This window comes from Primulina eburnea, chromosome 4 (assembly GCF_022965805.1).
Source record: "Primulina eburnea isolate SZY01 chromosome 4, ASM2296580v1, whole genome shotgun sequence".
Lineage (NCBI taxonomy): Eukaryota > Viridiplantae > Streptophyta > Magnoliopsida > Lamiales > Gesneriaceae > Primulina > Primulina eburnea.
The window spans coordinates 28,775,723-28,788,796 of NC_133104.1; the positions used below are offsets into that span (position 1 = coordinate 28,775,723).

Genomic DNA, 13,074 nt, shown 5'->3' on the forward strand with positions numbered 1-13,074 from the left:
CTAACATATATTTAGAATTATTTCTCATTAAAAATTAATAATCGTGACCATAATAAATTATCTTTTAAATGCTTTATCGTTTATTTAATCTCCATTGTATATTTTATTTTGTCCTTTTTTATTGACAAATATAAATTTCGTAGATCAAAATAGATAAAAACATATATTTTTGTCACACTCATCTTTCTGATATGCTTTATACCCAATTGGTAAAGAAAGTTTTTCCGATGCCTCTAAGAATATCTGCCTAACAAATTAATCAAATAACTGTTTGTATATATATAATTAATATTTAAAAGTGTTTCTTGTAAAATAGAAATAGACAAAATTATTTATTATTCAAATATATTTTGGTACAACAAATAAATGGAAAAGTAAGTAGTGGGAGGATAAACAGAGAGCAGGCCACGAGCTGAGATTCCCCTGACAGTCTGTCTCGTCCCTCTGGACACCTATTTTCACTACCAAAATTTTATTACTCGCTTTGCTTCTCTTCCTTTTCCGATGGCTTCAATCGTCGAGTCTGCTTGGACGGTAACTTCTCGATTTTTATTTTTCGATTTTTTGGTTATTATATAGTCAATCGAATTTATTTGATTGATTTTATGTTTTTTCTTGTCTTTAATACAGTTTTTGGTGTTCCTCTGGTTGTAGGGTTGATGCATTGTTGTTTGCGATTGTTTCGTGATTTTGTTGCTTCTTCTTTTCTTTTTTAGATTTTGGAGTCAAATTTTTTTGGGGAAGATTGTGCTAACGAATAGTTCATGTGTTTGGATTGTGGCTGCGTATTGCGAATGACGGATGATTTAGATGTTAATTAGATTTGTACTAATTGTTTTGACGTGTCACCTTCTTCTTTAATTGATAGAATGATACGTCTACTTGTAATCAAGTGTGTGTCTGCGGGTTGGATTGTGTGTTTGTGACTCTAATGCCATTGAATTCTAGTTTTCTTCTTGCAAAACTTTGAGGCTTTTTTGGCTATCTTTAGATCTGTTGTTTCCATAACTTGTTAAACTTTTGTTCCAACGAATGGTATGTCTATGAAGCATTTTATGTCAGCAATAAGAGGGCTATTTGCTGTATTTCATGTTTCCTATAAGACAGAGACACTATCATTTTGCTAAGGACCTTTTGGATTAGTGGAGGGATGAAGGCATCTTTATTACATAGACTTTGGAGAATATTTGGTTTTTAAATGATTGATGCGAGCCGCTTGATCACATTCCTTGGGTGTTTCTTTCATCGTGGACTAATCTTTGGATTGGAAAATGGTGTTTTCTAACTTTACCTTTCATATTTTTTGTGCTAATTATGTTTTCATGAAAAGCATGTTAATTTCCTATCTTGCTTATGCTCATTAAAATGCTAGGCAGGGTTCTATATTGGAGGCCTTGTATTGGTAATATTCCATATTTGTTGGTGGTTTGAAATATTGTTCTCATCTTCTGTGAAGAAAATGGCGAATCATTGTTTTATTATAGAGGTCTAATTTTTTGAATTTTACTTTATGAACATTCTTTGAATATCTATTCGAAAATTTTGTTACTTCTAGTTCCCTCGATGTAACATGCATCTAATTATTTTGTTGTTGCAGTATCTCATTACTCATTTTAATGACTTTCAACTGGCGTGCCTCGGAAGTTTCTTTCTACATGAAAGTGTCTTTTTCTTGTCTGGACTTCCATTCATATTTTTTGAAAGAGCTGGATGGCTCAGCAAGTACAAAATTCAGGTTTCACTTTACTTACTTTGTATCTTATCATCATAGGCACTGCAGGGTAAATATTGAAAATAATAGACTAAATGTTCATTTTGTTTGTCACATTATTGTATACATATGCTGCACTCTTTGTTGTTATTCGCCTTTTACTAGTCGCTAATATCTACTACAAAGATCATATTTGTTGCAAGAATTACAAATTTCAACATTTGAATGGAATCTTCATTCTCACTCTATAAATATACACCGTTGAAAATAACATTGCCGTTTGACATGAAGTAGGAAGGCTCGATAATTTATTTCAATGTTAGTAGATAAGTGAGTGAGTTAACTTGATATAGATGTTGGTCATGTTTAGTTATTTTGTTAGCCAGTTGAATTTTTATGCAGCTGTTCTTGAGGAGTTCAATTTTTTTGGTACCTCAAACACTAGTCGGTTTAACCAAATTATTTTTAGTCATTTGTTTAACTTTATTGTCGGATGACTACTTTGTAACTTGTAGATTAAGATAAACATTTAATTAAGTTTTGATAAATTCAGGTGCTAGTTCTTTAACTGACCATTGGTGGCTTCAATTGTTTCTTGATCTACTTATGGCTGAATGCTAGAGAAACAAAAATTATTGTTCACATGTTTGACATTTTTTAAGCGACTTCTCAATTTTTTTCCTAGTTATGTACCTAATCTTGTGTTAAGGATGAAATCTTGAATATCAATTATCATGTAAAAGATAGTTGCAATGGCGGTTACTAATCTTTGGAAAAGTGCTTGACCAATGCAAAGATTTTGACTTAAAATGATAATTGAAAATCCATATGCCTTAGAGTGAATAAGCATGCTAATGTGTGAGACTTAGAGTTCCTTTAAATTATGGCGGCACAAGTATTTTACTGCGGATTGTAACAAGCACGTAAAATTGACTTGACTCATATGTATCATAATGTTTTTTGGCTTTTCTGTTGCCGCAGACTAAAAATAATACCCCTGCAGCTCAGGAGAAATGTATCACTAAGCTATTGCTGTATCATTTTTGTGTCAATCTACCTGTTATGATCCTATCCTATCCTGTCTTCAGATTCATGGGGATGCGAAGCTCATTACCACTTCCCTCCTGGTAGATTTGCGTTCTATATTTCTTAAGATGAAGTTTATGGGGATTGATATTGTATGTGTGTTTTTACTCTTGAAATGTTTTAAATCTCAGGATAAATTTCATTTCTAGACGACACCGTTATTTTTGTTTCCTATAATTGCAGATTGTCAGTGTCCTCTTGTTGGTAAGACAATCATAATCATTGAAAGATCTTTATTTCGGAAAATTATGTTAATTCTGGAACATATCAAGTTCTTTTCCTTTCGAGAAAAAAAATTATGGGTTTGGCTAGTTCAGAATCAGTTTGCCTCAATATATAAAAAATCACTATTATGATTGTAAGTTGTAGTGATGCGTTATGCGGTGTCACTGCAGTGGGTATGCAATCGTGAATTGCATAAAGTGTTTCTTCCTTCAGTTGCAATAAGACCTTATCCCGGTGATTTTTAGACTAAAAAAGTGAATTTTCTGCAGGAAAGTTATCTCAACTCAGATATTGTTCTACTTCATCCTAGAGGATTTTGTTTTCTACTGGGGACACAGGATTTTACATACAAAATGGCTTTACAAGCATGTCCACAGTGTTCATCATGAGTAAGTAAACATCGAGTTCTCATGAAAACCATATATTTGTTTCACCAGTACAATAACATTATTATCATATTCTGTGCAATTATCAATATGATTGATATTACAGATATGCGACCCCATTCGGATTGACTTCTGAATATGCTCACCCGGCTGAGATTTTGTTTCTTGGGTTTGCAACAATTGTTGGTCCTGCCATAACTGGTCCTCATCTGATTACACTCTGGTTATGGATGGTGCTAAGAGTCCTTGAGACGGTTGAGGCGCATTGTGGGTACCATTTCCCATGGAGTCTCTCTAACTTCTTGCCTTTGTATGGGGGGTCTGTACTTTGTACTCTTTCATCTTTTGTTGGACTGTTAGATGATTTTTATTAAGTTAATCACCTTTCATCTGAAGTTTCTGCTATGGACTGACAGTGCCGATTTTCATGACTATCACCACCGACTACTGTACACTAAGAGCGGCAACTATTCATCAACTTTTGTTTACATGGACTGGTGAGATCTTTAGTACTCTCTTTTCTAACTTGAAGTCTTCAACCAAATACATTTCTGAGTCATAATCTGTTTCATCTTTTAGATAATTTAGGAATATTGAATCATCTACCAACACCTTTCGTATCATTAAAAAGTCTTTGCTGAGTTGTATTTAGCAGAATAAAACACATTTCTACCCTACCTCATTTGTAACTTCATTCTTTGAGCTTGAACAACAAAACCGCCTGCAGGGTAGGGTAACTCAAGCATTATTTTGCACCAGAGAAGAGATTTTTTACCTGGCTTTCATATTTTGAACCTTGAACTATCTTTTAAGTGAAAGATCTTGTAACCATAATCACTTTGTTAAGCATCACCAAGAGGATGATCCAATCTGAATGGTCTGCCTTTTTTCATTCAGTCTGATTTAGGGATTCGAGTGAGCTGTTGAACAATCTTTCTGAATTTTGACAAGTGTTTAGTTGTTTTTCGTAAACTTCTATGCATTTATTAGCATCAGAGCTGGTGAAAGAATTTTGACAAGTGTTTAGTTGTTTTCCATAAACTTCTATGCATTTATTAGCATCAGAGCTGGAGACGAATTGCAGGTAACCTAATTGATGCCTCAGAGGTACCCTAGACACAGTCCCGGATCTAGAATCTTAGATAATGTATGAATTCACCTTGATTAACACAGTAGAGATGGTGTTTGCGATCCAGGCCAAACATGATGCCTCAGTGTATTGATTAATTCTAGTGATTGCTTCATCGCTTGGTGATTGGATGAAACAATTTGATTGGTGTGAAACAACAGTGCTGGTTCTCATTGTAGTGTTTTTTCCAGGATATTCGGTACCGACAAAGGTTACAGAAAACTAAAGGCTCTTAAGAGTGACAGAGAGGAGGCTGACCTAAAGGAAACATAAACATGACCAGAAGACCTCGATTGTTAGGTGTAAAAGGTCGGTTCGGGGGGTTGAAACACATCATCTGATAAGTCGAATTTTGTTCGTCAGCATCTCGCGTGCAATTGCATTTTGTGCCCAATTGCAGTTTACAATTTACGTCTCTGTATCGTGGAATCAATTCTTGGTTTGTAATGAACTGTGTGTCCCCTCTATAACGGCATGAATGAAATTCCACCTTCATACAGTTTCTGTTGCTCTCGGTATGAAATTAACCAGTTTGGAGATATTATTATTTTAGTTCATATATGTGCTGGATCTCGGTTTTCTAGTGCCCAAAACATAGCGGAAGTTTAAAAATTTTTATTTTATTTTGACTATCAAAATATATTTGTTTGAGCACTTGTATGATTTTATGAATAAACATTTATAAGGCGTTAGAATTTTACCTTTGGTGAACAGATTCACTTGGCTCCAACTAATCCGATATAGGCGGATATAGCTCTTGATGAATTCTCTACTAACTTTCTTCAAGAACTTTTTTTTCAATCCTTCTAATTAGGTCCACGACTAGATCGTTTGTTCCTCTTCCAAATTACACTAGAAAATTTAGAAGAAGTTTTGCGTTGGAGATCAAATATCAGAGGCGGCTCAACCTTAGAATTTCTTCAAGGTGGCCGAAAATATTTAGGAGAGGAGAGTCTTTTTCGAAAATTGTGACTTGTGGAGGCTAGGGTTATGGCTTGATCACTTCTATTTATAATTAAGCCAAAACTTAATACACATAATTAATATTAATGGGCTTGATTAATTAATTAGGCTAGTCCAACTAATTTAATTAATTAATCAAAGTCCATAAAGAACTTTAATTATTTAGTAAGTTGGACTTGTACTCCTACAAGCCTATTAAACATACTTCCCACTATATTTAATTTAATATTTAATAAACTCAACTTTTGAGCTTAATAAATTAAATTCATTATAAATTCAACATTTGAATTTAATATTTAAATTATAAATTCAACTCCTTGAATTTTATCACTTCCAAAATTTAATATTTAATAATCTCAACTTTTGAGTTTAATAAATTAAATTCTCAAATTTTATAAATTAAATTCTTTGAATTTATTCTCTCCAAATTTCATAAATTCAACTTCTTGAATTTACTATCTCATAAATTCAACTCATTGATTTTATTTTCTCAAAATTTAATTATCATAAATTCAACTATTTGAATTTACTATATCATAATATAAATTCAACTCCTTGAATTTTTTCTCTCCACGAGAACAAATGATCCAAGACTTGTGTGACCCTCAATGCTTCAGGGTACAGCTAGCCGTGGGTTCACAACTCTTTGTGATTCAGGACATAATTTTTTATTCGGGCTTACCCTTACTTGTCTCATTCTATGTATCAACAATTGATCACAAGAATGTCAGAAATCATATTTCTGATTAAACTATCGAACCATGGTAAGAGCGTCTAGTAGCATCGCCCCATGATTCCTTAGGTATCACTGATAGTACCTGCAAGAACCAGTCGATTATGATTAGCATACAGTATGGTCCCTTCATCTCATATATCACGATCGAATCTGCAACCATTGGTTCATCGATGATTGCATATTAATTCGATAACTATGTGATAACTATAATAGTGGCATCGCGTGTACTATTGAAGAACTCATTCTCCAACGTACATCTCATACTCTGGCCAGAGATTCCATGCACTATTATTACATCAGATCACATAGGATATCCACATCCGTAGGTGAGCGGTGAATCCCTGACTACAATGCACTGGATCCTATATGTGTCGCAACTATACCCAACCTCGCTACGTGATGACTCTCCTGGAGTCGGTAAATGAGTCAAAGCACAACATTAGCATATAGAGCCTCAGTGTTATCCCAGGGTCATAAGGACTAATGGTGTACAATCATAACCACAGACTTATCCTCTCGATGAATGATAACCACTTGAAAAGTCCGAGGGAGGGTTGTTCGGTATAATCATCACATGACTACCCATCTGCATGTTTGGACATCTCTATGCCCTTACCAAGAAACGCAGTACACAACATCATAGATGTTAGTCTCTAACTCAAGCGACCTTTATCCCTTTTTTAGGCAGCTGAATCGACTAGAAACGAATTAGAATATGCAGTGTTTACAAATGAGTTTCAACATCGAATTACGATTAATTTGTATTAAAGCATAATCAAGGACTTTATCTATGTTGTTTGCATGTGTATACAAATAAAGTATAACGAAACCATTAAAAAATAAATTATATTTAAATAAAGATTGTTTATTACACTTGAGTAGATAAATTCCCTAGCCAACCGTTGGCTTGCAGGGCATCTACTCTAACAATCTTCCACTTGCCCTAAAGCCAACTACCCATAAACTTTAATCCTATTGCTTTGCGATGCTACTCAAACAATGGTCCTGGCAAGGGTTATGTAAGTGGATCGGCAACATTATCTGCAGAGGAGACTCTTTCAACTGATATATCTCTTCTTTCCACAATCTCCCGGATGATGTGGAACTTTCTCAGTATATGTTTGGATCTTTGATAAGACATTGGTTCCTTTGCTTGCGCAACGGCACCAGTGTTGTCGCAGTACACCGGGACTGGAGCAACTCCATTAGGAATGACGCCCAACTTTTGGACAAAAATTTCTCATCCAAACTGCCTCTTTGGCTGCAGCTGATGCAACAACATATTCAGCTTCAGTGGTGGAATCCGCAATGGTGTCTTGCTTGGAACTTTTCCAAGAGACAGCCGTACCATTAAGCATGAATACAAAACCAGAGGTCGATTTTGAATCATCTACATCACATTAGAAGCTAGAATCAGTGTAGCCTTCCAATTTTAATTCTCCACCCCCATAGACCATGAACAAGTTCTTAGTCCTTCTCAAGTACTTAAGAATGTCTTTCACGGCCTTCCAATGCATTGGAACATGGTTTGCCTGATATCTGCTTGTAACACTCAAAACATAAGTAACATCAGGACGAGTCGATATCATACCATACATGATATTACCAATAGCTGACGCATACGGAATACGTGTCATCATCTCTATCTCTTAATCAGTTTTGGGACACATAGCCTTAGATAGAGTAATACGATGACACATTGGTAAGTATCCTCTCTTGGACTCTTCCATAGAAAATCGTTTCATAATGGTATCGATATAAATGGCTTGGGTGAGTCCGAGCATCCTCTTCGATCTATCTCTATAGATTTGTATTCTCAATACGTAGGATGCTTCACCCATGTCTTTCATGGAGAATTTACTGGCTAACCATACTTTAGTTGATTGTAGTAATCTTACATTATTTCCAATGAGCAGGATATCATCAACATAAAGTACTAGGAATGTCACTGCACGCTCACTAAACTTTTTTGTACACACATGGTTCCACAGGATTCTTAGCAAAACCAAACTCGTTGATAGTGCTATCAAATCTGAGGTTCCAACTCCTTGATGCCAGCTTGAGACCATATATTGATTTTTGAAGTTTGAATACATTATGCTCACTTCCTATTGATGTATATCCCTCAGGTTGACACATATAAATTTCTTCTTTGATGTCTCCATTGAGGAATGCAGTCTTTACATCCATTTGTCATATCTCATAGTCATACCATGCTGCTATGGCTAGTAGTATTCTAATAGACTTGAACATCGCAACTAGTGAAAAAGTTTCCTCATAGTCAATTTCTTGCCTTTGAGTATAACCTTTTGCAACCAGTCTTGCTTTGAAGGTCACTACCTTCTCATTCCCCCCAAGCTTTCTTTTGTAGATCCATTTGCATCCTATGAGAACGATTCCTTCAGGAGGATCCACTAATGTCCAGACCTGGTTGGAATATATAGAGTCCATTTCTGACTGCATGGCTTCAAGCCATTTGGTTGAATCAGTATCAAATATTGTTTCTTTGAAATTTATTGGATCACATCCAACAGAGACTCATCATGGCCTTGTTCCTGAATAAGCGTATATCTTGCAGGTGGTCTAATAATCCTATCAGACCTTCTAGGAGCTTGTACTTCAACTACTGGTTGTTGGGAAATGGGTTCAACTTCTATAGTTGAGGGAGTATGTTGAATTTTTCCAAGTTCTATCATCTTGTTTTTCTATCCGATAGAAATTCTTTTTCCAAAAAGATGGCATTTCTTGAAATAAACACTTTTGCTTCATTGGGATGATAGAAATAATATTCAACAAAATTCTTTGGATATCCTACAAAGTAGCACAAAGTGTATCTACTATCCAATTTGTCTCCCACTGTCTGCTTCAAGTAAGGAAAATATCTCCATATTCTCATGTAAGAATATTTGGGAGTTTTTCTGTAGAACCCGTAAATCAGACTACGTATAAGCCATGCATAATTAATATTATTTAAATTAAAATGATTTTATGCATGAGGATTTAAATTCTTCTATTTAAATTTAATTGTTTTATGCAGTAGTTTAATTATTACCTTTTCAGTTAATTAAGTAAGGCCGGACTGTAGTTGGAGTTTTGAGATAAAATTTAATATTAGGAAAACATTCCTATAATTTATTTTAGATAAATAATAAGTTAAATTAATGTAAAAGAATGTTTAAGGAATTATTTAATTAATTTAAAGATTTAGCCATACATGCAAGATAATGTTATTCTTAAATAAATTTATTAATTCACTAAAATATTTAATAAAAAAGTAGATAAAAATCTAAAGATTTAAAATACATTATTTAAGCAATATTTTCCCTCCCATTATCCGATAATTTTCGGCCATTTCATTTTTGTAGGATTTAAATTTTGTCAACTTACAATTTTGGGTATCTTTTTTTATCCCTTCTTGGCATAGATAATTCTTTCAACTTTAAATCTACAATAATTATTAATTAAGAAATTTCTCCCTTGCTCTAGACTTAGATCTCGACCAAGTGCACCCCTTAATCATCCCTCAAAATCTTTTGATACCATAGTCATTCTTTATCTCACAAACTAGAAAGATAGCAAGATTATTTTCTTCTTTATCTTGCAAAATTTCCCCTCATTCCTAGCCATTCTCTTTCTCTCCAATTTTCGAAAATTCAGAGCACATTCAGAGAGAAGAAAATCGAGAGAAACTTCAGTAGAAAGTCGAGAGAAACTAGAGAAAAATAAGAGAGAAAAAGTGAGAAAGCGAAGCACTCCGTCTCCTCCGCGCCGCGTAGTCGTTTCGTTTGTTTTTCTTTCAAACCAAACCAAGGCATCTTTATATTTTCTTTCACTAATCAGTCAAGTCATATAGGTATTTTTATTCATCACATGTACATGATTTAAATGCAAGAAAACCGAAATTTATGCCAACACCATTTTCGAAAACCTGCACAGAAATATTTCGGCTCCCTCATGCACTTCACGGTTTGTTGTTTTTGTTGATTTATAGGTTGGTTCGATCCCTAGGCTCCCAAGGCTTCTTATGGTCATGTCCTAGGGTATGTTAGGGTCAAGTTTGATCAAGGGTTAAAGTCCAAAACCGCGAGTTAGATTCTTCAATCCGCAAGCATGAAACAAGCACCATTTTCGCAACACTTTTGCTGTTAATGGCTTGCGTGGGTTAGTGCTCAAGTCATGGCTAGCCAAGGGCCGGTACCCATGGCTGTAACCCTTCCGTAGCAAGCATGGGACGTGGTGAAGTCGGCCTTAAGTGGCTTGAGCCACGTCCCAAGTCGTTTGGAGAGTAACAACGTGAGTCCCATTCGGTTTCTGTTTTCTGCTTCTTCGCGTGTGTGAGTTGGTTTTTGGTTTTGTGGTGTGGTGTGGATCTTGGTTGGCTTTTTAGCCCTTAGCCACGGTTCATACCATACCTCTTGATGTCTAGATTATGTCATGGTTAATTAAATGGCCATTGGAATGGTCCTTGACAGCAAGAACAAGCGAGACACCCCACGCGTGAATATGCGTTATCAGGTGGGAGCTTCGAGTTGTTGCTGGTGTTGTTTGAATTGTGGCTGGCCTAGGGCCCTTAGCCATGGTTCAAACCACACCCTAGGATGTTGGGAAGAGGCCGCTCTGGTCGGTGGTTCAAGCACCAATGGACATTAGCCTGGCAAACGACGCATGCAAGCAAAAGCGCTGCTGCTGTATTTTTTTACAGCAAGTTGGTGCTTCGGTTCAGAGGCTCGTTTGAGTTCTTGGTTAGCTTTTAGCCTATGGTCTCGGACTGGAGAGTACCTCATCGAGTTAGGAAGGTCATGTTTTTGGCCGTTCGTGATTCGGTTAAGTTTAGAGGTCGCACGAGAATTTACGGTGCACTGTGCCAAAGTGACTCTCGAAATAGCGTTTCATGTTTTGGCCTCCATCCACCAAATGATGGGTCGGTGTTGGTTCGGTTTGGCACAGAGTCATGATTAAATACTAAGTCATTTGTTGTAATTGTCTCGTTTTTTTTTTATTCAGTTATGATGTTTTGGTCAAGTTAAGTTATTTGCATGTTTCTCATGTTAGATTTAGGTCGCAGCGAGCCTGGGAACGATCCAACCCATTTGGTAAAATAATACAAGATATTTAATTATGTTATTTAATTATATTACGTGCAAAAATATAAAAGTTTATTTTTGAGGTATATACGATATTGCTTGTGGCCACTTCACTTCATGGAGCAGCTTATCATGAGATTATTACTGCACCTGGTGGTCACTGACCGGTTCATGTTCATGTATTGGTACGGATATCCAGTCCAAGGGCTGTGATGATCTCTACCGCCGTGTATACTGTGGTTTAGTCTGATCAGACGATTCAGTTCAGTTCAGGGGCCACTTACGTAGAACATATTCTCAACAGAAAATTATTATATGCTATTTCATGACAGGGCTCTATCGAGCAACATTTCATTTACGATTTTCAGTTATGCACGTATTTATAATTATTCATGACATGATATTTTCACGTTACGCCAGACTTATGATAATTTTTAACTTGCATGCGATTTTACTATATTTACTTGTTATTTACGATATATGCACGCTGAGTCTTTATACTCATTAGACTTGATTGTTGTAGATACTGATGAGGTCGGGAACGAGGGCGGGGACCAGTGAGCCATCTTGGGTCAGCAGTATTAGGAACCCATGGACCTCAATTTCAGCACTTACATTTTTATTTCAAACTCATATTTTATTTTGTTGAATTATTTTACGTTGTTACTTTGAAACAAACATTTACTTCCGCTGCTACTATAAAAGTTGAATATTTTTTTATCAGTTTATTTATGAATGAGACATTTTATTTACTTAAAGAGAAAATTTAAAATTTTTCCGTAAATTTTGAAATACGAATTTCGGGCCTCTACAGCTGGTATCAGAGCCGGTCACCGGCATGGAACATCGAGAAATAAGTGATATGCGGAGCAAAGTGCTACGTGCATGGGAGCCACCTCTTGAACCTGCGGGGCAAAGTGCTACATGATGAGAGCAACCTCTTGAACCTGTAGTAGTCACCTCTAGATTCTCGGTGCTGGTGGATCGAGGGATCAAGCCGCGACGAGGACGTAGCGTTCTGAAGGAGGGGTGATTGTGATATCCTTGTCCCACATCTTAAAAATGAAAGATTTAAAATGAGTTTATAAAAGCTTACAATGGACTTCTATAGCAACTTGGGTTAATCATTTTCGTAAAGTGAGGACGAATACGAAGTAGTTGCTATAGGGGCTCATTGTGCAGTCACGCAGGCTGCGTGCCCGGGCTCGGGGCGTGACAAAAATTGTTTCTAAGCACCGATAATCTCAACAAACATGACAGTGCAATAAAATGTGACTCCCACGTAATCACGAATACATTCCTGCTTCAGTCTAATGATTCTATTTCATCATCGGCCTCACAATAGCTTATGCATGACTAGTCCTAACAACTGTAACATGCAATGAAATAGAAAAAACAATTTTTGTTTTAAATGAGAAGTGAAGGGAATAAATGATCAAGCAATTCCTAAAATAAGAACGAAAACTGAAACCCAAAAGTAAAACAGAGTAAAGCAGAGTAAATGACAAGTAACGACAGTAGACGACCCCCCAAAACTTAAGTACGTGCATTGTCCCCAATGTACAGTAATAAGGCAAGAAAAATATGGGAACACGTACCTCATACAGCGAGCATCAGGACTCGCTATCATCGCCTGACAGCTCAGGCTCCTCCTCATCATCATCAGGTCCATGTCCAAATGTAGGCGGTGGTGGGAATGACTCACCAGATGGACTAGTAGCAGGGTAATGCTTTGCAAGCACTCGATGAAAATC

General features: G+C 36.1%; 1 protein-coding gene across 1 annotated transcript; it reads left to right on the top strand.

Moving 5' to 3' along the window:
* Positions 1-362: 362 nt before the first annotated feature.
* On the top strand, positions 363-5,076 carry LOC140830938 (methylsterol monooxygenase 2-2). The gene is made up of 7 exons (XM_073194522.1): positions 363-534; positions 1,598-1,735; positions 2,693-2,838; positions 3,292-3,411; positions 3,515-3,727; positions 3,825-3,905; positions 4,729-5,076. Exons 1-7 carry the CDS (start codon positions 505-507, stop codon positions 4,808-4,810), a joined length of 810 nt encoding a protein of 269 aa, XP_073050623.1. The 5' UTR covers positions 363-504; the 3' UTR covers positions 4,811-5,076.
* Positions 5,077-13,074: the final 7,998 nt, after the last annotated feature.